Source organism: Schistocerca americana, chromosome 1, assembly GCF_021461395.2.
Source record: "Schistocerca americana isolate TAMUIC-IGC-003095 chromosome 1, iqSchAmer2.1, whole genome shotgun sequence".
Lineage (NCBI taxonomy): Eukaryota > Metazoa > Arthropoda > Insecta > Orthoptera > Acrididae > Schistocerca > Schistocerca americana.
The window spans coordinates 724340429-724366836 of record NC_060119.1 but is presented as its reverse complement, the minus strand read 5'-3'; the positions used below and the strand labels follow the sequence as shown (position 1 = coordinate 724366836).

At 39.3% G+C, this 26408-nt stretch overlaps 1 protein-coding gene across 1 annotated transcript in view; it reads right to left on the bottom strand.

Annotated features, from left to right (window-relative positions):
* The window catches only part of LOC124610430 (carnitine O-palmitoyltransferase 1, liver isoform-like), a 202861-nt gene that overhangs the window by 78243 nt on the left and 98210 nt on the right, over nt 1–26408 (bottom strand). The window contains exon 4 of the mRNA XM_047140158.1: nt 9071–9365. Within this exon, the coding sequence (XP_046996114.1) occupies nt 9071–9365 (295 nt within the window). The remainder of the gene's footprint in view (nt 1–9070; nt 9366–26408) is intronic.

Below are 26408 nucleotides of genomic sequence, written 5' to 3'. Positions count from 1 at the left end.
CTGTCGTGATTATTCGTGTACCAATCAGAAGGTTACCCCTGAAGTACTTCATACACACAGTTACCATGAGTGCCACCACAGGTAGGCCACCATATTCTAATGGATTTCAGAATTTCAGTTGAAAGTAAAGCACCAGTATGCCACAGTAGAGTCAACATCCATCATGCCACAAAGGACAGTTGCAAGCAATGATTGAGTCTGTGTCAACACGTTATGCAGAGACGAGTGGTCAACCTGGTAAGTTACTCAATGCATGCTCCATAATCAAAGTGATGTGCTGTGGATATTGAATTGGTTCCAATTGAAAGGTAGTGTTGAGGACTTACAATGCACAGGCCATCCACTTTCAACAGCTGCACATGCTCATTGATATATATGACTTTTGAGTCAAAGTAACTGTGGACTGTGTGCCCCAGAAATGAATTTTGTCTTTGAAGAGCTACAGGCTGTTATGTATAGCATCAGACTGTTACGAGATAAGTGCATGACATGAATCTCCATTCCTGATAGCCATATTGAGCTCCATATTATGCACATATTATCTACAGGATCGGAAGCAGACTGTAATGCTAAATGGCTCTTCTGGAGAACCTGCCTCGTCTGAATGGGGCACGATAACGTGTGGTGTGCCTCAAGGCTCCGTTTTGGGCCCACTGCTTTTCCTCATCTTTATTAATGATCTTCCTCTTTGTTCTGAGACAAACAGCAAATTTACCCTGTTTGCCGATGATACCACAATTCTAATTGACGATTTGATTGATCATGATCTTGAAAAAACTACAAATACTGTTTTTAATGACATCTTAAATTGGTTCTCCTCAAATGGTCTCTCGCTCAATGCAGATAAAACTCATTATATGAGGTTCCATACATCACAAAGTAATCCCGATGAAATTAACATAAAATGTAGAGATCAACCAATACAGAAAGTTGAAGACACAAAATTCCTGGGTGCTTACATAGACAGTAAATGTAATTGGTCAGTTCACATTCTTCATCTATGTAAAAAAACTTAGCTCGGCAACATTTGCATTACGGGTAATTTCTTCAGTGGCTGAAGTTGACACTATTAAGGTTGCCTACTTTGGCTACTTCCACTCATTGATGTCATATGCTATCATATTCTGGGGGAACCAACCACTTGCAAAAAAAGTTTTCACCATCCAAAAAAAAGCAATCAGAATAATGTGTGGGGTCCATCAAAGACACTCTTGCAGGCACTTGTTTCGGAAGATAGGTATCCTAACAACTGCCTCACAGTATATTTTTTCCTTGCTCACCTTTGTGTGCAAAAATTATTCCATCTACCAAGACAACAGTAAATTCCATGGTTATAACACCAGAAACAAAAACGATCTACATTTAGAAATGAAACGTCTCACTCTGGTACAAAAAGGAGTTTACTACTCCAGCATTAAGCTGTTCAATGCTCTACCACTACATATCAAATGTGTTCATACAGAACTGCCAAAATTTAAACAAGTTCTCAAAGATTACCTGACAGAGAAATCTTATTATACTGTGGATGAATACCTGAAAGAAAATGTATACCATCACTAAACGTATTATGTCTAGAAGTAGTTCAATTGATTTTATTGTGCATTTGGGCATTAGCACACTTTTTGTAACAACAGATTGGCTGTACATGTATTTACTCTTGTAGGCCTAATATCTGATTTAACTTTGTGCTCTTATCTTTAACCTTTATTTGAAACTCCTTTTTCTGTCAAATGGTAGTTATGTTATCTAGCTGACATTGTATCTGTTACTGTATTTATAGTATGTCTTACTTAAACTATGTACAATTTGCCATTGAAATGCCCTTGTACTTATTGTAAGTTTAAATTGAAACCTGTACAATTTGACACGTTCCATATCCTTGTGATTGACTCACTAACTGGATCTACGGAACAAGAAATAAATAAATAAATAAATAAAAATAAATAACACAGCAACACCATGGACTCCGTTCCAGATGGGCAAGAAATCATGCGGAATGGATGGCTCAGGATTGGTATCAGGTGTTATTTATGAATGAAACTCACATTTGTTTGTACCCTGATAATCACAAACAACAAGCCTGTAGGCAACCTGGTAACAGTGGCACCTCCAGCACTGTATCCCACTTATGTAACAACATGGCGGTGGAATGATGTCCTAGGATGGCACTACATGGGGCGACCATACACCCCTCGTGGTTGTTGAATGTAATCTCATTGCTCCATGGTACAGGGACAAGATTCCACAAGCAATCAACATTTTGGTGACAATTTCATTTTGATGGGTGATAACTCATTTGCTCATGATGCTGTTCTCGTGCACACATTCCTTCAGCATGCTGGGATCTGTACATTTCATATACATGAACCAAACTGCATATGTGTGGAATCAATTGAAACAAGTTGGAGTTTGGATGCCAACAATGATCATGTATTTCATGTGACTTATACAGAATCGCCATTGAAGAGTGGGACAATTTGGACAAGGGCTGGCTTGACCTCATCGATGGTAGCCCATGTGAATTCAAGCCTGCATCTAAGCAATGGGATGTTCCACTGTGTATTGTTATTACTCAGAAACACTGTGAAAAAACCCATAGAAAACAGGTGATTTCATCATTAGAGACATCTTTAATTTTTTTTATTTTTTAATGATCTGAGCACATTGCAAATGAATATTTATGCATTCCTCAGATCCAATTTTTGTTTCCTGCACCATGAATTTTGAAATAAAGGGGTGATGCAAGACTTTTGTTGATGTGTGTACAACAATTTGATCACTTACAAAACTTTACATCTGTCCATGGTAAAAGGTGTGCTGCATAATTTTCATATTTCCTATTTTTAACAATGACTGGATTAAGTTAAGATGCACAAATGCATTTTGAAAGCTACATGGTTGGGCCATTTGTGTAAAGTGTAATCCAAGGTTCAACATTTGACTAAGGGCTTATGAGAAATCCCTATAATTTCACTCACATTGGCCAACAAATTTACTCTTAAAATTTTAGGACTGAACCAGAGCTGTCCTTCTGTCCCCATTTTGACTCTCATTATTGTGTATCCATGTCACCTGAGAGGTTGAATTTGCAAATCTATGACAGCACGTTGTCCTGTAGAGTACCCTGAAGAAATCAAAAAGGTGCCAACATCTTCTCCTCTAGGGCAGAAAATAAGATTTTATCTTTCCAACTGTATTGTTGTCCATATATGAAGCATAAATGAGCAAACCACAGTATAGTGTGCCCAATTATTCAGACTCTGTTTCAGTCACAGTGTCATGTACAATCAGATGTAGTCTCAGGAAGCCATCACACATCCTTTTGTGGGTGGAAAACTACTGCTGAGATTAAGTTGTGCAGCAGTAGTAAGGGTTGTGTCCTTGTGGAAGTTATGAATGGATGTCAGCCAGATGTACTACAGTCATGATTATATTGTGCTGGTGAAGGAAGGGAGGGAATATGAGTGAGACTAGGTACAGTTTCCATGCAACAGTGTGCTGAACCTGTTCTTTTTCTGCAACTGGATAAGTAGGAGCATGAGAATGTGAAGTGAAAAGTTTGGGGATGCTATCTCTCCAATGATTTGATTTCTTTATTAATCCATGAAATAATTTACATTGTATGGATTTTGTGATTCAAAACATAGACAAATTGACAGTTGAAGATTAATTTCTTCCACTTTAATTGTCAATGCATTTTCTTTTAATCTATATTTACATTTGTTTTTAGTGGTATATAATTATTATTTCTACATACCATTATATTTTAATACAGAATTTCTTAATTAGGTAACACTTTTTACTTCTGATACTCCATTACCATACAAAAACTTTTATTCTGCAAATATTTTTTTACTTCTGTTTTGAAAGACCAGATCAAAACTATATCTTCTATTTCTTGTGGTAATTTATTATATAATTGTTTTCTTTCCACATACAAATTATACCTGTTTCTAGTTTCATAATCATTAATTAATAATTGTGAACAGAGCAGTCAATATTTTTTTGTATTTTTACATAACACTGAAAAATGTATTCACAAGGGCAGTTGAGATATTCAGCATTTAAGGTAGTGAGCCATGCTGCCACTCTTGATTATTATACTTATTGCTCTTTTCTGCAGTCTGAATAAAGCCTGGATATTCTTTCTACTCACTCCTGTAATGTCTTACCATGGGATTTCAGCTAACAACCAGGCAGCCATCTTCAGCCGAGTTCTAAAATCGGAGATTGCTAATGTACAATGCGAAGTTGGTACCAAAAAATGGTGTGGTGGCACACTGAGTAGGTTTCCAAGTCTCATCTGTTGGTATACTTTCATTGTTAATTTCCCTCCCACCCTGGACCTCTTTTCTTTGGGTGCCAAATGACTTCTATAAGTGCTTCTTGAGTTTCCCAATACTTTTTGTTTTTCCAAATGAAGAAATCTCTGCTTCCAAAAGATATTGTTTTGTGACTACTATGTACTCCTGTCTCTGCAGGTTCATAATGATTTCTGTCAATGTTTAATTTTAGTTTAATTCTTTTGACAAACTTCTTCATTTATATTTCACTGTACAGTGTTAGATAATGTATCCCCAGTGTCACCTGTGAGATTAAAAAGATTATTTCACAATTTCCTGCCTGCATTCATTTGAACTTTGTGACAGGATGTCTTTAGGATTAATCGACAGATGTGTTGGATGGCCTCTAGACTGTAGCATAGCCAACACTTAAAAATCCAGTCACACATAAACAATAACGCTCTGACTTATGATTTATTATTCATACAATTGCATGTGAGGGCTCACAAGTTAGTGATTGAATGATTATTTTGTGGAAGCAACAAGTTTAAACTTCTTCATTCACATTTTACCAAGTGTATCATTGGGTATGGTTGATCTCATCCGAGAACATTCTCCATTTATGATTTATCCAGCACTGTTGCACCTGCCAACAGCAGCTAGAAAGCTACTGCACTTCTTTACTGGATGAGGATGCTTAAATTAGCTACGAAGATAATATTCTGACTATAATACACACAAACTAAAAAGTTTATAAATTGTAAACAAGAAGGAACTCCAGCAGCAGTTCTCTAAAGATAGCTGAAATACCTACAAAAGCTGTTTAAAGGTAAGAAGAAATAATTGTTATCAAGAGAATTATTCATGTCAATCAGATTAATTGATTCAAACAATAAAACTCAATTTACACATTACTCACAGTCAGCATGCTGAATTTGTTGCCACATCACTTTCTGACAAAGACCATCAGGCTTTCAGTAACTAATGTTATACTAACAGTTTCCTTTTTTGTAACAGTAGGGAAATCGTAAATTCTCCCATACAGCTGGTTATTACTTCAAACTCACTGTCACCTGTTTCATATTTTTTGTTGTATAAACTTTTTGTAAAATAAATCACACAAGAAATATGTCTTACTACTCCTCCAAAATTACTTTTACTTTCATTATCAGTGTAGTACTTTGTTTGCACTTTTGTTAACATGTGTGTAACTTCAATTCTGAATATGGGTGCTGAATGTGCCTTTGATCCTCATGAAGCAGACCTTGGGGAAGATCAGTTTGGATTCTGTAGAAATATGGGGACACGTGAGGCAATACTGACCCTACGACTTATTTTAGAAGCTAGATTAAGAAAAGGCAAACCTACGTTTCAAGCATTTGTAGACTTAGAGAAAGCTTTTGACAATGTTGACTGGAATACTTTCTTTCAAATTCTGAAGGTGGCAGGAGTAAAATACAAGGAGCGAAAGGCTATTTACAATTTGTACAGAAACCAGATGGCAGTTATAAGAGTCGCGGGACATGAAAGGGAAGCAGTGATTGGGAAGGGAGTGAGACAGGGTTGTAGCATCTCCCCGATGATATTCAATCTGTATATTGAGCAAGCAGTAAAGGAAACAAAAGAAAAATTCGGAGTAGGTATTAAAATCCATGGAGAAGAAATAAAAACTTTGAGGTTCGCCAATGACATTGTAATTCTGTCAGAGACAGCAAAGGACTTGGAAGAGCAGTTGAACAGAATGGACATTGTCTTGAAAGGAGGATATAAGATGAACATCAACAAAAGCAAAACGAGAGTAATGGAATGTAGTCGAATTAAGTCAGGTGATGCTGAGGGAATTAGATTAGGAAATGAGACACTTAAAGCAGTAAAGGAGTTTTGCTATTTGGGGAGCAAAATAACTGATGATGGTCGAAGTAGAGAGGATATAAAATGTAGACTGGCAATGGCAAGGAAAGCGTTTCTGAAAGTATATGTATGGAGTGTAGCCATGTATGGAAGTGAAACATGGATGATAAATAGTTTGGACAAGAAGAGAATAGAAGCTTTCGAAATGTGGTGCTACAGAAGAATGCTTAAGATTAGATGGGTAGATCACATAACGAATGAGGAGGTACTGAATAGGACTGGGGAGAAGAGGAGTTTGTGGCACAACCTGACTAGAAGAAGGGATCGGTTGGTAGGACATGTTCTGAGGCATCAAGGGATCACAAATTTAGTATTGAAGGGCAGCATGGAGGGTAAAAATCGTAGAGGGAGACCAAGAGATGACTACACTAAGCAGATTCAGAAGGATGTAGGTTGCAGTAGGTACTGGGAGATGAAGAAGCTTGCACAGGATAGAGTAGCGTGGAGAGCTGCATCAAACCAGTCTCAGGACTGAAGACCACAACAACAACAACAAGGAGAAATGAGTTCTTAATTTCTCTACAGTAATGACTACTGATTAAATGAAGTAAGTTTTTGCAATCTCACTCACATCTCATATGTGCAAAGAAAGAGATCTAAAGAAGAAGAGAAGAACAATCTGGAAGGAGGTAACTATCAAAGAAAGGGGGTTTTTTTACAGGAGGGGGGGGGGGGGGGATTTAATATTTTTTCAGTTTTCATCATGAGAATGTGAATGTTTCCAGATAACCTATATGAGCTGCACAATTCCTGATTCTTTTTATCTACATTAGTAGTACACAAAACAAATAGCTTCCCAAACTGAATCCAGAAGACAATATATCTTGTCCTCTTCTTTGCATAAGGGTTTTCTTAGTATTCAGAAGCCCAACAAAAATCTACAAGATAGTATATGAGCACATGACATTAACTTTCTGAACAACTCGAAGACTGTATAGTGGAAAAGAAATTTTAATGTTAAGAGTACCTTTCAAATTATATATTGTTCTTTATAATCAAAGTGGTTGCTCCTTAGGAAATAAGTGATACTGAACGCTTGCTGTTTTTTATGTGTCCTATATGACATGTGCATTTGCTGTGAACAGTGTAATACTAGAGGATCATTTACAATTCAATTCACTATTCCTTGAGTAAACCACAAGAAAGAGAAAAAAATAATCAAATAAAATTATGGGGAACTCCTAAATTAGCTAATATAAAATGTGAAATACAGAAGTAAAACTTCAACAACAGAGATAGCTAATTATAGAAGTAGTCTTTCATCTATTGTGTGAACACGAGCTTGTGTAGTCAGTGAAATATGCATGATATTTTATGTAAATCTTGTTTTATTACTGACATGCCATTGCATCACATTTTTAATGTTCCTTGAATGATGTGCTATGACCTGGCATATGATGGAGACTTATTGAGGTGTATTTGCATAAGATCTGATGATGGAAACTTAAAGTTGCCAAAACCAGTACTAAATAAAATTATAATTAGCAGTCTTGACACTTGAAGTTCTTACTTCTGTATTTCATATTACTCTAAATGACCCCCTTCCTTGAGTGATATCAAACATATACAATGTAAAATACACTGCACTTATTCTAAATGACCACTTTCAAGCTGTGACTCAAACCACTATAAAAAAATCTATGTTGTTGTCACTATTAACAGGCAAAAAGATTACACAGAGAAGGAACCAGAGAGGCTAAAAGGAATTGTAATGTCATTTACATTGAAAATGTGTATAATCCATGCAGGCAAACTGGGATTTACTCAAGGAAAGCAGAACAGAACCAAGTTTCTGCAAATTCTAATTGTCCTGATGAGCTTAAAGATTACAATGTGAGAATAGAGGAATACTTATAAATGAGATTTAGGTTTGGTTATAGAGCCTACAAGTATTGTAATGAAAAACAGCTACTGAAGCTAGAATATGGAATGCTTTAGGAAGCTAGGTCCACCTCCATAACTGAGCAGACAGTGTAGATGGCTGTCACATAGAGGATCTGGATTAATTTTTTGGTTCTGTCAGAGACTTTTACATGGTGGGAGGACTGAAATGGAGTCCACTCAGCCTCATGATGTCAACTGAGGAGCTACATAACTGAGTAGCCATGGCTCTCGGCCTACTAAAGTGAAAACAGCCAGACAGGCAGTGTGCTCTCCATAAATCCCTCCATACTTCATCCAAGTGACACCAATGGCTGATGGATGACATAACAGTCAGTAAAGCAAGACTGGCTCGTCTGCAGCCAGAACACCACACCATTATTATTAGCATTATTAGGAACCCAAGGTTGGGTCACTCCTATTTTTAGTATTTGTAAATGCCCTGGACTGTAATGAGTAGGCATCATCATTTGCATATGAAACTACTTTATTATGTAGTGGGAAAGTTCCTCTTTGAACAATTCAACACATAGATGTAATATTCAGTATAGTCAGCAGTTGGTTCATGGTAAACAAAATTAAAATTAATGAAGGTTATGCATAACAGATATCCAGTGTTGATCAAGTAACTGTAATAATGAGTTTTTTTAACACTGTTATAGTATAGAGCTCATCTGATATGTTATCCACATGACAATTTTCTTTTATTTACAGAAACATTTATTGAGGCACAGATGACTTATTTTATAAGTATATAGATTTATAGAATGCAAATTCTGTAAACAAATCTCCATAATATAAATTTACAGAAGATCATTAAAGTGAAGATTAAAGTGCCCCAAACCACTTATGTCATTTACAATATCTAATTCTGTGAAGTGTTTTATGACTATATAACAGCCTTCACCCTGACCAATACTGACTTTTTTAATATCATTGCTACAAAAAGTAAGTCATTTACACATTCATTATATGATACTTTATACACAGCTTACCTTTTCTATTGTTTCATTCAAGGAAGGCACTGGTAACCTTGGTAAAATCCCTTGATAACTATACAGTGAGGGCTTTGTTGCAAATGTGAGCACTTTAACACTGAGAAGCCATAGTTTGGTAGCCAATGACACACTTCGACCACGGCCACCTTCCTCATACATCCAACCTTTATATGTGAAAAGGGCTTTGAGAGTGTAACGCAGAGCTAATACAAGAACTGACCAAGAGCCCACTCCCAGTACTGTGCATACAGCACCTTCACTGCACAATATTTGCCAGCCTTTCTGAACTCCACTACAATTAAAAACAACAAAAGAGAAATTAGTTTTCAAAAACAGGGAAATATCTTTCATGTGAACTGTCATCAATACAAATGCAAAATTTTCCCTTTGTGGTTTCATTTTTTCCATAACAAGTTGTTCCTGAAAAAGAGATAATATCAAATTACTATTATTTGATCTGTTAAAGATCACAGTTTGAGATCATTTTTTGGCAGATGATAGGTGATGCTCTCTTGTTCAAACAAATTTCGGGCTTGCAGCCGGTCGTCATTCAATACTTTGCATGATATTTCAACTGGTCACCTGCCAGTCATCTTCAGGTGAGCTGTCGCAGACTGGCGAAAACGCGCTCCGTTCCACAATATATAGCATACTGTAACTATTCTGCGCATGCGTCGAAAACTTGATAGTTGAACCACACTGCCCGCCGGCAGCACCCTCGCTGGTGGAATAGCGGAACTCAGTCGCCCTCTGCGTTGCTGTTTGCCACGGCCGTCAACACACTCTGTCGTCTTCAATTTGAGCAAATCGTGGAGATGATGGGATTCCATGCACTGTCCAGCTGGTAGCCACTGTCACGGTTTAACAGATTTTCCGCCAGTTGTATTTCTACGGGTTCTTTAATAATGGAGTCCCAGAAAGACGCTGCTGTGGACAAAATCATTGTTTTCTTATACTCCATTGAATGTCCAGTAGAAATACAATGTTCAGCAATAGCGGACTTGCTTGGCTGCAAAAGGCGGGTGTAACGTTGATGTTCAGTGCAGCGTGTGGTTTGACCTATGTAAGCCATACCACATTGGCACGGTATCTTGTAAATTCCGGCCTTTTGTAGTAACAGATTGTCCTTAACTGATCCTACAAGGTCCGCAATCTTCCTTTGGATGCTGCAGACGAAATAAGAAGGGAAACTTGCCACGCTCTGTTGAAGACTCCTACTCAACACAGTAATTTAACCTCTGCAGAAAGGGCTGCATTACGAAATCTGAGAGAGGACCCTGACGTAGTGGTATTGAAAGCTGACAAAGGTAATACAACTGTTTTGTTACCTCGTGGTGTGTATAAAGATAAGATGTATGGTCTGCTAAGTGACTCTACCTATAAGAGGATTGATTACGATCCTACAGGTCCTGTGCAACGAAAAACTTCAGCACTATTAAATTCTTCCTCCTTACCGCAAGAGACCATCAAGAGGTTGAGACCACATGGTTGTGTACCTCCAAGACTGTATGGCCTTTCAAAGATTCATAAAGAGGGCCTTTCAAAGATTCATAAAGAGGGTCTTCCTCTGCGTCCAATAGTGAGCAACATTGGAGCTCCTACGTATGATTTAGCTAAACATCTCGCTTCCTTACTGAAACCTTTCGTAGGCAAGTGCTCACATCGCATACGAAACTCAGCTGATTTTATCAATAGACTGGGGGCTCTTCGTCTTAGCAGTGTAGACCTTCTAGTAAGTTTTGATGTGGTCTCACTTTTTACAAAAGTTCCTCTTGCAGATTCTTTGACACTGATTGGCAACATGTTTCCTGATATCACTGCTTTGTTCAGGCACGCTCTTTCCTCAACTTATTTTATGTTTAATCAAGAATATTTTGAACAGACTGACGGTGTCGCCATGGGTAGTCCCCTGTCTCCTTTGGTGGCCAACCTTTTTATGGAGGATTTCAAAGAGAGAGCGCTTGAATCAGCTGCCCTGAAGCCAACAGTTTTTTGGCGGTATGTGGATGACACTTTCATAATGTGGCCTCATGGAGAAGATAAATTAATGGAGTTTCTACATCACCTCAACTCCATTCATAACAACATCCAGTTCACCATGGAAATAGAGAAAGATGGTTGTTTGCCTTTCCTGGATGTCCTGGTTCGAAGGACGACTGATGGTTCTCTAAGGCATTCAGTTTACCAGAAACCCACTCATACTGATTTGTACCTGCAAGCATCGAGTTGCCATCACCCATCGCAAACCATGAGTTTGCTTAAAGCACTTGTTCATAGAGCTCATACTGTCTCAGATCTAGATAGCTTACCTCAAGAACTCGCCCATCTAAAGACAGTATTCAGCGAAAATGGGTATTCCATCCGGCAGATTAACAGGGCACTAACAGTTAAAACTAAAAAGCAGGAAGTGAATAAAGAGGACAACATGCCGGAACAATCTTTAGCTTTTCTTCCTTTCGTTGGCAACACTTCGTATAAAATAGCAAGAATCCTCCGAAAATTTCAGGTAAAAGTGGTTTTCCGCCCACCATCGAAGATTGCGGGCCTTGTAGGATCAGTTAAGGACAATTTGTTACTACGAAAGGCCAGAATTTACAAGATACTGTGCCAATGTGGTATGGCTTACATAGGTCAAACCACATGCACCATGAAAGAACGCTGCACTGAACATCAACGTTACACCCGCCTTTTGCAGCCAAGCAAGTCCGCTATTGCTGTACATTGTATTTCTACTGGGCATTTAATGGAGTATGAGAAAACAATGATTTTGTCCACAGCAACGTCTTTCTGGGACTCCATTATTAAAGAATCCGTAGAAATACGACTGGTGGAAAATCTGTTAAACCGTAACAGCGGCTACCAGCTGGACAGTGCATGGAATCCCATCATCTCCATGATTTCTTCAAATCGAAGACGACAGAGTGCATCGATGGCCGTGGCAAACAGCAACGCAGAGGGCGACTGAGTTTCGCTGTTCCACCAGCGAGGGCGCTGCTGGTGGGCAGTGTGGTTCAACTATCAAGTTTTTGACGCATGCACAGAATAGTTACAGTACGCTATATATTGCGGAATGGAGGACGTTTTGGCCAGTCTGTGACGGCTCACCTGAAGATGACTGTTTGTTTGAACAGTCAATTCGACGGGAAAATTTTAAAATTCACAGGTGATGCTCTCATTTTGCTACCCTTAAATTCCTTAGAAAATACTAGCCAGAAGGAACCTACAGTGAGAAATGTGGAATAAAGTTTCTATGCACTTTCTTTGCTTTTGCTATGTTAAAGGAAATATTAGAATTGGAAAACTTTTTACTGACAAACCAGTAGAGTACAATCAAATACTTTAAACCAGATCTGTGGCTTCACTACTTTAGAGTAAATGTTCAGTCTGAGAACTGCCAACTTCACTAAATAATGTGTGATTCTCTGTAAGATTCCACAGACCCCTCCAATGGTACTGATGCTGTAAAATGTGCTCAATAAGAAAATGTACTGTTCCTTATGGTGTTGAGTACACAATGAACTGAGGTCAGGGGAGCACATGGGCCAAAGAATTGAGCATCTTCTTATGATTACTCTCTCCCTGGAGTTGTCTGTGAGATATTCCCAGGTCTGATGATCAAAGTGTACTGGAGCACCATCATTCTGAAACCACAAACTAACATGAGCTTTCAAGGGAACATCCTATACAGGTCTGAGCAAAACAGTCTCTAGAAAGTTCAAATACCATTCACAGTCTAAATAATCTGGTAAGATGTCAATTCTTGTATGGGCAGTGTATGGATTTTCAGCAGCCCACTCGTGGCTATTACAGGAGTTAAAAGCATCCTCCCTCATAAAAGGGGAATCATCAGTAAACAGCACAAGGTATGCAAAATTAGGGACAGCAGCACAACAATGAAGGAACCACTGTGACAATTGCTACCATGGTTCAAAATGAGGCTGTCCCATAGTTTGAACTGGTCAATTGCACAATAGATATAGCCCATTACTGAGCATGGTCTATGTGATTTATTTATGAAATTGCACATATGCTTGATCTAGGATTGGCAGCTACATGATCCATAACGTCTTTTTTCAAATTTGGCGGTTCATATCCTCCTCCTTGCACCTCCCTGATGTGCATCATCTGACACAGTTCCTCTCTCTCTCTCTCTCTCTCTCTCTCTCTCTCTCTCTCTCTCTCTCTCTCTCTCAATCCTGATCAACATGCTCAATTATGGGATGCTAGGAAGTCACCTATTTAGGAATCTTCCTGCATACAACTGAAGAGCTGGATTGGCATTTCCATGAGCTCCACCATATCTCAAATGCATTTCAGTAAGTTCTCCAAATGTGTAATTGCCCTTCATGGTATCAGAACTTAACTACAGCACATAAAGCACAATAATCAGACAACTGTACAGTGTTTCATGTTGACTAGCTGCATATTGAGAGCACAGCACACGTGGATGGAATGGGTAAATTGAAAGATGGCAAACACTAAGTAAACAACTTTCCATACACAGACTTAGGTAGACTACTGTAGCTGTGAGTTTCCGGTCTTCCATCTGCAACAACAATGTAAAGTCAGTGGATGGAAGGGTAGCCATCCAAGTGACAGGAGGTCAAATGCCTCCTCCTGCTGTAGAAACTTTATTTCCCATGTCCGGCTACAGGTTCCTTGCTGCAAAATTTTCAAACTGCATACTCTAAAATCTCCCACATTTTAAAAATATCATTCTGTAACATTTTGTATACCAAAAAGTCTGTGTCAATCTAATGCAAGCAATAAGCAAGATGTGTATGAATACTCTAGTTCCAACATAATTCTCCATAGTTAATTATATCAATGTTGGTTGTTTATGCATTCACTTAAGCCACACGTAAATTTTAAAAAATCATGTTTCTATTCAGGCTATATATTATATGAATAAGATGCTTTATTCACTGTAATTGATCACATTCATCCTAACAGATATGTTCAAGTGTAAGTGTGTAATCTAGACTAGTAGTCATCAAACATTTTTGCTCAAGACACAAAACTGACATTGTGAGATGGCACCGGTCTTATTATTAATTGGTAACCTACATAAATTAGTACATTATGAGCACCCAATAGAATACCTGTATCAAGTGTGCAATGAAATGGCTGTGGCCTCCAAGTACTTACCATTAAAAGTCAGCACCATTCATAACACTTCATTTTTTGGATGTCATTCTTCTTCCACTTGTGACACGTTAGACTTCATAGCCCTGCATGTTTCTCTGTCTTCTGCTGCCCCTTCATTCTTTGGTAACCACATTGTGGACTACTGACATCATCCAACATCTAGCACCTTCTTCTGCCCTACTCTCTCTTCCCCATAATGAAACCTAAAACTGCCTCTATCAGAAGGCAATCTCGTCTCAAATTATGTCCTACCCAGTTTAGCATCCTATTCTTCACTGTCAGCAACATCCTCCAATCTTATCAATATTGCTTCATTCTTTACTTTATCAGTCCAAGTGATCGACTCCATTCTGGGCTGTCTTGAGATTTCACAGCTTCAATTCTCCTCTCTTCCTACTTTCTCAGTGTCCATGATTCTGCTCCATACAAGGCCAAGCTATGTATCATGCATTTCACTAGTCACTTTCTTAATTCTATCCTCAAAACACCAGCTAAGAATCTTTTCTGCCTGTCTCACTAGTGCCATTCTGACTCTAATGTCCTGTTCATACTTTCTGCTTCCCAAATACTAAGATTTCTCTCCCTGACTTATACTTTACACTTCTTTCTTTAAGCCCATAACCATGCCTTTCATTTTCTTTCTTTTTATTTTCATTCTGCATGAAGTATTAAGTAAGTCTTAATTTAATTTTATATTCCCTGATACAAATATGCACGGCACCTGAGGATGACTATCTCTGTTATGCACTTTCATGAATGCATGTTGCTTCAGTGTTAAAATTTATACCACAGCAACTGATCAGTACAAGATGTGCATGCCAGTGAGTTGTCAGCACTAGAAGACAAACAATAAAGCTCACACAGTCATATGATTTTTGGTTTGTGTTTCTGCAGTGCATACATGTGACCATATCGATTTCTGGCCCAGTGTGACTTTATGCCAATAAAAATTGTTCTGTGATCGGATATGCCAGGCATGGTTAGTGATTTTTAGCATGTGCCAGGTGAGCCTAAGGTAACTGGTGGTCTGCATGACAGAGTGTGGAGTAAGCCGTGTAGTGAGAGCCAAACACATGCTAGTTGTGTACTGGAAGTGCAGTAAGTGCTACGGCATTGTCTGTGTGATGGGTCAGAGGCCGGGCCCAGAGGTCACTGTTTAGTCACCAGATGGTGGGAAGCACAACAAATTGGAATTAGTGCCTTACACTCCTACTGAATTTGGTGAATATTGGCATTCCGTTTGGAATTTGAACTCAATTTTTCACCTTCACTGGAACCTTAATTCATCTGTCTGTGATCAACTCCGGTTGCATGCAGGGTCATCCTCTAAATTAAACTGTTTTTCATTGGCAAATCTCAGGAGAATTTTTCATTTTTGTTCTGGGACACATCATATTGGATATAGCACTGAAGAGTAGGTTGGGCTTATTATTGACTGTAGTGTCAAGAAATTGTACCCTGGAAGTGTTCTGCAAATTTCCATGTTACATGTGGATAATTGGATGCCTTTCTGTAGTAGACTTTCTGGGCTATGTTGAACTATGAGTATGGCATTCTACAGAATTGATCTCAGCTTCAGGCACTTTGTAATTGTGAATACATGTTTTCAGGTTCCACTGGCCGAAATTTGCATGTAAGCGGGGTTAATTCATTTCTGTTATTACAGAGTTACATTTAACTGTATTGTTCCAAACTACCTCATGTTCAAGAGCCAGGGTGATGTAAGTGGTTAAGTCTGGCAGTGATAAATTGTCGTTTGCATTGTTTGTCTTAGCTTGGGACTGTAGTAAAGTGATCCATGGACCAATGTATCAGATACTGATGAAAGGTTGATTTGTGTGCAGCTGCATGTTATGCTTCTGTAAATTGTAAATAATTTTGTTGTAGATTTTTCTGGTAACCATCCTAATGTTGGTTTTCTAACAACTGGATCGGTTGAACTGCCGTTAAGTTATTTACATATTGGTATCCTTATGGCCAGTTATGGTGCACTAATGTGAAAAGGGCTTTGAACTTAAGCTTAACTGTTTCAAAAAGAATATCTTGGGTGATTTTGATTTTTAAAAAAGATATTGGTTTTAATGTTTGAAGAAAAGAAAACTTAGACAATCAAGAGCTTCAGTGATTATTCTAAATATCTTGGACTTTTCTTAAGTTTTTGGTTCTAATGCTTAAGGAAAAGGAAATTTTGGGTAATTTAGAATTTCAGTAATTGCCTTTAAATATTCTGAATGATCTTAAGTTTTCTTAAAAGGTTCCTGTTTCTGTTATAAAAAAAAAAAAGGGGGGGGGGGGGGGGGGGGGGGAATTTGTGAAGTTTAGAACTTCAGCCAATATTCTAAAAATTTTGCATGATTGATTTTAATGTTTTAACAATTATTTGGCTTAATGTTTAAGAAAAAGAAAGTACAAAATTTCCGTATGTACCTGTATATGCCTGTGTAAACTAAGAAAGACCAATAAATATTCTGCTACTGTGCTCAGCTGCTTATCGCACCAGAATTGTTGTGTTCTAGTTTGACCAGCTTAAAAGGTTACCTTTCCCGTTCAAAACCTTAAGAAAAGATCCCAAATGTTAGCACAGGGCATAATTACAAAGTTTAACACAGGGATAAACTGATGTATTTAAGCTATGTTGTTTTAGAACTGTAAGGAAGTGTTTAGTTTTATTCTGGTACTGTTTGCTGTTTTTGTGGTTTCAGCTTTGGTTTAATATGGACTCATGAGGTGTCCTGGGGCTGAAGTATCTACATAAGAATTGCTTGCAGTACAAGCTCATGATTAGAAAGGCATCCGAGGAGGGCACAACTGTGGAAGTATGCCAGTGGCTGCAGGGGATATTGGAGAAGCCTGTAAACATCACCTTGCAGACAGTCAAGGAGGTAAGTGCTGCAAGTACAGCATATTCATCATTGCTTGTCGGCATTCAGAAAGGTATTGCCCTAGTGGAAGGCTCCTCCCCCTCTTGTGCCAAGCTCACATGATTGCATGCTCTGGCAGATCATTTGGTCAATAGGATTAATGATGTCCATTCAATAAATGGGGATGTTACGAAGGTTGAAGTTATATCTAAGTTGAGAGAGCAAGCCTTGTCTATGCAACAGCAATATTAGGATGTAATGTTTTATGAGACCCAGTGCTGTCTAGATTATTCCAGTGAGTGGTTGTATTTTAAATTTCTGCCTGAGGAAAGGGTTCCACATTGTTTCTTCCATGGTGGGTCGGATTCAAACTAAAGAAAATCCATTCGATGTTCAGCATTTACTGTCCAACCAGGCTCAGCAGTTAATTGGTTTATTAAAGAAGTTTCTGCAGGTTCTTACTGATCTGTTAGGGGTAACTAATGAAATACATTGTAAGATCAGTTTAACGGATAATATACCAGTGAGACGGCCATCTTACCAGCATTTGCCACCCAAAATGCAGGAATTGCGCGAGATTGTCAACCAGTTGTTAACACATGGAGTGATTAGGCCATCTGTGTTGCCTCATGCAGCACCTATTTTACTCGTGCCCAAGCCTAATGCCTCTGGGTCTAAGCCAGTAGCTGATTACAGGGCTCTGAATAAAAAGATAGTACTGGAGTTGGGACCTCTTCCTGACCTAAAAAATTGCATTACTTGGTTTAGTGGAGCACAGATCTTCACTGTTCTTGATTTAAATCAAGCATACTATCTGATGAACAGTCTAAGCTGATAACAGCATTTTGTACCATTTATAAATTATTTGGGTTTAATCAGGTACCTTTTGGCTTGGCTACAGGAGCTGCAGAGCTGTCCTGTTTATCGGGTCCAGTATTAAGAGATCTCAAGTTTAAATGCGTCTTCAATTATCTGGTTGACATAGTGGTATATAGTTTGGACTTCCAAGAACATCTAGAATACCTCAGGCAAGTTCTGAGTCGTCTTAGGGAAGCTGGGTTGACCATGCAACCCTCTAAGGTCACGTTAGTGCAGGAAGAGATATCCTTTCTAGAGTATGTTGCATCTGCTGAAAGGATGAATGTCAGCCAATGTAGAACACAAGCAATTTATAAGTTTCCTAGACAATGGAATGAAAAAAACATAGTTCATTTCACTGGAATGGTAAAAACTGTTGCTCTCCAGAACTGACTTCGTTAGAAGGGTGAAAGGTAAAAATGGGGGGACTCACAGCAAGTGCCATTTGAGGCATTGAAATGTGCCTTGAGTAATTTCCCTGTGTTTGGCATTCCTAATTTCAATTTGCCATTTATCATACAAACAGACATATCTAACACTGGTGTCGTGGTTGTTCTCCTGCTAGAGCAAGAGAGATAATGTAGGCCTGTAGCTTAGGCCTTGAGGGCGTTATCAGGATCTCAGACTCATTATTCGGTATATGAGCTTGAAGCATTGGCAGTTTTGTATGCCTTGGGGACGTTTAGATTCTACCTCGAACATGGAAGATTCCATGTGGAAACAGATAATCAAGCCTTAAGCTGGGTCCTGGTGCGGCCACGTAAGACTGGGAGAGTAGCCCATAGGGCAGTTCAAATTTCAGTCTTTTAGTTAAATGTTGAACATATTAGGGGCACACACAATCAGGTGGTGAATGCCCTGAGTTGTATGTTCAAGGATATTGTTATGGAAGATCCAAATGAGACTACCTCAGCCCCACCTCCTGTGGAAGCTGTGGTGGAGCATCCAGTAGGAATAGTGGCGGCAGCTATTTTAACCAAGATTCCTGAGCTGTTTGGAGAATTAGGGGAGGAACAACATAGAGACCAGGATTTAAATCCAATTATTGAACAGTCGAAGGGAGGACATGAGGTGGAAGGCTATTTCTCACACATGTAGCAGTTGTCTTACTGTACTAAGTACAATGACAGGTTAAAGATTTATGTCCTGAAAAAACTGGTGCCTGCCATTTTCACTTACTTCCGTCAATCCTTGTGCTGAGAGCATTTGGGTGTGCACAAGATCAAAACTGAAATAAAGGCAGATACAGATGTAAAGAAAGAGCTTTTATGTTCCACCAGGCAATTTAAGCCAATGGATACATTATTCATCATCTCAGTCTGCTTCCATGCACTAAGGATGGTAATCAATATGTGTTTGTCATTGTAGATGCATTTACTAGATTTGTGTGGTTGTTAGCAAGTAAAAGTACCATGAATGATTACAGCTTCCAGCAGCCCAAATTATTGATTTCTAGCATCAGTGTGCCTTTATGCAAATAAAAATAGTTCTGTGGCCAGATATGCCATGCATGGATAGCAGTTTTAAGCACATGCTGGGCAAGCCTTAGGTAACTGGCACTCTGGATGACGGAGGGTGGAGTAAGCCACGTAGTGATGGCAAGGCGCATGCTAGTTGTGTGCTTCAAGCATGGCAAGTGCTGTAGCATTGTGTATTTGATGGATTGGCAGCCCAGAGGTTGCTGTTTAGTCAGTGGATGGTGAGAAGTGCATCACATCAGAATTAGTGCCTCAACTGCTGCTGAATTTGGTGAGATTGGCATTTGGAATTTGAACTGAATCATTCACCTCCACTGGAACAATAATTCATCTGTCTGTGATCAAATCCAGTCGCAAGCCGGGTCATCCTTTAAATTTAGCTATTTTTGGTTGGCAAGTCTCAGGAGCATATTTCCCATTTCTTTTGGGACACATCATATTGGATGTAGCACTGAAAAGTGGATTGGGCTTATCATTAGCTGTAGTGTCATGAAATTGTACCCTGGCAGTGTTCTGCAAATTTCCATGTTGCATGCGGCTAATGGGATGCCTTTCTGTTGGATGCTTTCCGGTCTGACAAATCATATTGAATTATGTGCATGGTATTCTAGAGAAGTGATGTCAGCTTCAGGGCACTTCATAATTGTGAATATATGTTTTCAGGTTCCACCGGCTGAAATTTACACGTAAGGGGGTGAATAAATTTCTGTGATCACAAAGCTATGTTAAATCATATTGTTACAAAATGCCTCATGTTGAAGAGGCAGGGTGAACGTAAAGTTGGTTAAGACTGATAGTGATAATTTGTCATTTGCAGTGATTGTTCTTAGCTTGGGAATGTAGTAAAGTGACCCACTTACTGATGTGTCTGATACTGATGAAAGGTTGATTTGTGTGCAACTGCATCAGCACATGTTATGCTTCTGTAAATTGTAGTTAAATTTTGTTATAGGTTTTTCTGATAACTACCCTAACACTGTTTTTATGATAATCGGATTGATTATTCACATGTCAGTATCCCTATAGCCAGTTATGGTTAAATTATGTGAAAGTTATTTTGAACTTCAGCTTACTGTTTTAAAAAGAATACTTTGTAATATTATAATTTTTTAAAGTTATTGTTTTTAATGTTTAAAGAAAAGAAAACTTGGGCAATCTAGAGCTTCAATGATTATTCTAAATACCTTGGATGATTTTAATTTTTTTAGATTATTGGTTATAGCATTTAAGGAAAAGGAAATTTTGGGTAATTCAGATTTTCAGTAATTATCTTTAAATATTTTGAATTATATTAAGTTTTTTTAACAGGTTATTGGTTCTGATGCTTTAAAAAAAGGAAACTTGTGAAGTTAAGAACTTCAGTCAACATTCTTATAAATTTGCATGATTGTAATGTTTTAAGGATTATTTGTTTTATGTTTAAGAAAAAGAAAGTACAATTTTTCTGTATACCTGTAAATGCCTGTGTAAACTAAGAAAACCAATAAATTTTCTGCTTGTGCGCTCAGCCACTTATCACACCAGAATCATTGTGTTCTAGGTTGACCAGCTCCAAAGGTTACCTTTCCCTTTCAAAACTTTAAGAGAGGGTCCCAAAAACATTTCCTCTCTCACAACCTCTAAATCCACAGTGTCCATGCTACTTACCCTGCTGCTGCTGGGGTAAGCAGTCAACCTTACTTAGCTCACATGTGAATTGACAAATGCCAATTACAATTAAGTACATTGAAATATTACTGTTTCTGTGAGTGTTCTTGTTTGTTACTGAACAGGAAAACTACACTCTTAAGAAGCTCTTAACATTATTTGTCTTTGTTGGATTTTGCAGTTAGTTGCTAGAGGCATATTGTTATAAAATATGGCTCAGAACCAAAGGCCACACAAATACTTGGTTCTGGTAGTTTGATCCAGACCTACATGGTACACTATAACATATCTGGACTGTATAGTCATTAGGCAACAGATACGAACACAGTTTCCTAGTATTAAATTTTGCAAGATTATTTATGTCCTAATGGATTGACAATAAATTTGGAACATGCCTCTTTATTTTTGAGTTCATGTCCAATCTACCAGTGGATGAGACTTACATACCACACAAAAAAGTTACATAGAACTGAAGCATACAGAAGTACCATTTATTTTTTGCAACACATCAACATCCACAAATGACCACTGATAACATTGTGAGTAACTTCTAAGACACCCCGTGTACCAGAGGAAACACACCCTAAAATCGGTTGATGGGTTAATTATTCCCACAACCTCATTATGCAAAGAACATGGAATGTAAGGAAAACAAAACACTATTTGCTGGCCAGCTCTTGTGCAGATTGCTGACCATGGGGCAGCTACTGCACGTGGCAGTGAAATGGCTGCTGGCTGATGGAGGAAGTTGCAACTAGGTGATGTCTGCACAGATGTCTCCATACACGGTAAGGCTTGTAGTATTGGCATGATGTCCTGTAGGAGGAGGACCCACACTGGTTTGACCCACACAACAGAGACCTTTGCAGTTTTGCCGATGCAAGATCTCACTGGTGTGATCTCCTTATTGCAACACTGGAAAGGGACCAATATTCAGTGGGTGGAGTGTAATTTGAGGAGATATGTGTGGAGCATAATGCAAGTACATCCACCCACAGTGTACTGAACAAAATTGGGGCATCTGCCATGATGCGAAGCAGGTGGATGACGGATCTTGGCTATGTTGTCTTGGAACTGTTGAACCACCTGTGGCAGTTCCGCTGCAGGTGGCAGCAGTGCAGGTGTGAGACAGTCCGCCAGAATGGGTAACAGTTCACCAAACACAATTTCTGTTACTGAAGCTCCAATGTCTGGCTAGTGCACTGTGCGGAGGTCTACAAAGACCAAGGGACCCATATCTCCCTGTGGCACATGAGAGCTGCCTTTAGGAACTGCGTCACCTTTCTACCATCCATTATTGGTGGGATGGTAACTTACCATATGATGATGCTGTATGCTACACATGTTGGACAGTTCTTCGAACAAAAGAGATTTGAATTGGCGGCCCTCATCTGTAGTGTGTGGAAAGGATAAATAAGTTTTGCTATCCAGGTGGCAACAAATGTCTTTGCTGTTGTCTCAGCAGAAATGTCCTCAATGGGTATAGCTTCCATCCATTGTGTACAGCTGAACACCACTGTGAAAAGATATCTGTAGCTATCACAGATTTGGATGTTCAAATCCTGCCAGAGACTGTTTAAACTGTCCAATGTCAGTGAGCACATTTTATCCCAGTCTGCATTTATAGCAACGAATACAATATCATGCCCATATACAGACATCTTTTTTAATCAATGACCACAAAACAGTGGTCATATTTGTTCCATGATGCCTCAGAGTGTGAACATTGTCAAAAGAAACTTTTTGGAGTTTTGGTGAAATGGAGGAAATCGGCTTCTGCTAAGAGTTGTTGCATCACAGTGTTAACTTAGTGCCAGGCACTGGGATTTGGGTAATGTGCAGTCTTGGGGAAAGTTCAGCCACTAAATGCTGTAGCTGCAGTCTGTAGCAGTCTGAGTGGTGGAGAGTTAAGCAATCAGTCACGATGTTTCTTGCTCCTTTTATGTGGCACACATCTTCAGTTTGTGCTTGGTGTACATTGTCACAGGGTGAGCTTCGCACTAGGAAATAATTAAAAGTTTCATAAACTGTGAAACTGCAAGCAGTACTCTGTTATATGCTCTCTCTCACACTATTCTGCTGGTTGCAACTTTTTGAAAACAAAATTAACACACGCCATTGCTGGTTGATTTGTTGATGTAGGGCTGCACTTATTGCTGTTTGGTTACTGTATTTGACTACTGACAGGGGCATAGATGGCCATGGATGAGCAAGGAGCACTGCACTCTAGTTAGACACACTTGAAGAATGCAGAAAGTTTTTTCCATCTGTGGGATCCACTTGAGAGATTTCTGACCTGTGATGAAGTGTCCTGAAATCACACCTGTAAGTGGTGTTTGTGTAGCCCCCATAGCCAGGAAGTGTCAGTGATAGAAACAGACCATTGTCAGGAAACATCATTATTGCTTGTAGTCTAGTGGCTTCAGAAAGGCTCGTAGAGCTGCTGTCTTCTCCGGTAATAGATAATTGTCATCTGCTGAAACCATGTGTCCCAGGGGGATTACTTCTGCTTTGTTTATGACAAACTTCTCTTCATTCCGTACTATACAGTAGTTATATAGCTGCTGACACACATGCTGCACATGTGTTTCATGTAATTGGAAGTTTAATGACAACACTAGAATCTCATCAAGAAATGTGAAGCAAAATGGAAGCTCCTTTAACACTTCATCCACAAAATGTTGTCAAGTCCTTGTCGCATTTTTGAGACCTAATGGCATAAATAAAAATTCAAACAGGTCAAAGAGTGTAATTATTGCTATCTTCAAGATGTCATGAGGTGCCACATCTATTTTGTTGAACTCTCTGCAGCAATTTGTGATGTTGAAAACTTTTCTGGTGGCAAATGCTCACCTGAAATCTTGGAAGTTCAGAAAAGTGCACCTGCCTGGGACTGTCCTGTCACATAAAGTATGGTAATCACTACAGGGGCATCACAATCAGTCTTTTATGTGAACTAGGTGCAAAGGTGAAGACCACAGGCTCTCAGAACAATGAATACCCCAGCTTGGAGCATTCTGTTTCGTGCTCCAGGAAAATTCTGCCAGCATTCTTCAAAATGGCTTTTACAGTTGTGGTACCAATATGATGCACAGTGTTGTGCTTTACACCACTATGCTCTGTTGGTATTGGTACATCAGTCAGAGACTACTTCTGTAGGTTGTCATAAGCATTGGTGTTGTCTATCCTCCTTATTGTGCCATAGGCAGGATACCCTTGTATGCCAATTACTATGCTGTAGAATATTCCATTAATACATAATGAGCAATGAAGCTGGTGCTTAATATTGGCTTGGCAACACCTTAATACAAACGTCCGTGTGAAAGGGGTACCAAGGCGTAAGTCAATAGTCAGTACGTTGTGGCTATAGATGAGTTGTTAGTGCTTTCAAGCATGAATGTTCATCTAGCTTATAGTCAGATGTGCACTGAGCTGTAAGCATGCAATCAGGAAGCCAAGCCTGTATGCCTGTCTGATACATACAACAGCTGCAATGTGGTGGGGTATGCTGGCAGCTGTAGCATTTGTGGAGTTGTTTGAATGTCATACTGCTGCCATGGCCATACCAACTGTTTCAGTGTGGCTTGTTAACTGCTGTGTGATGATGATCTGCCTGTCGTTTATCTTGTGTCCATGGCTGGCATCACTTTTTGTTCAAATTGTGATCCATCTTGCTGATTCCAGATCACTATGATTATTTGGGTAAGTACAGGGTTTTATGCATTTTGATGACTGTTGACTGAAATGCCTGTGGTATCAGCAAACATTAATAAAGTTGTTTCCAGATTGCTGGTAATCTTGGTAGTGAACTGACTGCAGATCAGAAGATTGCATGTTCATACCATGTCTGGGTTGCCACTTACATAACTAAGGTTTACGCAACATGTAAAACAACGTACACAGAAATTAAATGTACAGAATTATCTTTTATTTATTACAGTGCAAATACACATCTGTAAATGAACACAGATATCTCACCAATGACAGTAACTTCAAAGATACTCCTTGCAGCAGAACTAACAGACACTACAGATCGTTATCCCCACATATTAATAGCATATGTATGATCATATATATGTATATGATAGGGAAACACTCCAAGGGGGAAAAATATATTTAAAAACAAAGATGATGTGACTTACCATACGAAAGTGCTGGCAGGTCGATAGAAACACAAACAGACACATACATACACACAAAATTCTAGCTTTCGCAACCAACGGTTGCTTCGTCAGGAAAGAGGGAAGCAGAGGGAAAGACGAAAGGATGTGGGTTTTAAAGGAGAGGGTAAGGAGTCATTCCAATCCCGGGAGCGGAAAGACTTACCTTATTTTCTCAGGCTTGTCTGACATTTGGCATTACCCCCAAAGGCCTCACACTTAAAGTTCCCATCTCTGGCTGCAACCCTTCTTTCCATCAGTCCCTATACCAGTTCCAAACTGAACAATCCATTGCCCTCACCCACCTAATCCTTCACCTACACATCAACTCAGCCAATGAACACACCCGTCAACTCCTATCCTTAATAAAAGTCCTCAATCTTTCCTCTCCCGCATCCACGCCGGCTGTTCAAAGCATCCTCCTACAGGCCAACCGCAAATTAGAACAGCATGCCACCCTCCACCTCAAAAAATTATCCAATCTCCTGGTTTCCCACCTCTGGAAAGGCAACTCACTCACCCTTCACAAGCTTTCCAGCAAACCTCAACCTCCTCTCATTGCACACAAACCCAGTCTCTCCCATCTACTCAATCTCCCACTTCCAGCTCCACGCCCTCCAAAACCTCAAAATTCCAATCAACACAATCTGGAACCACAACACCCTAATTCAGTAGTTAACCTTTCCTCCAAACCTCTTTCCAAATCCGAAACCTCTGTCCTATCCAAAGGCCTCACCTTCAGCCCCACTCCCAGATTCAACCAAACAGCCCTCGTCAAAGATTTACTGTCCTACACTCGTACTCTCTGCTGGAAATATCACTTTGCCACGAAGAAAAATGATCCTAATCCTACTCCTAATGTTCCAACTCCCCAAGACACTATCCAAATTGAACCCTGCCTGGAACAATTCCGTCCTCCGTCACAGCGGGACCCACCTCCTCTTCCTCAGAATCACCCTCTCCAAACCTTCCAGGAATTTCTGACTTCCAGCCTTGCCTCTCAATACTTCTTGAAAAACGTTAATCCTACTCCCAACATCACCACTGCTGAAGCCCACGCTATCCGTGATCTGAAGGCTGACCGATCCATCGTCATTCTTCCGGCGGACAAGGGTTCCACAACCGTGGTACTTGATCGTCGGGAGTATGTGGCTGAGGGACTGCGTCAGCTTTCAGACAACAC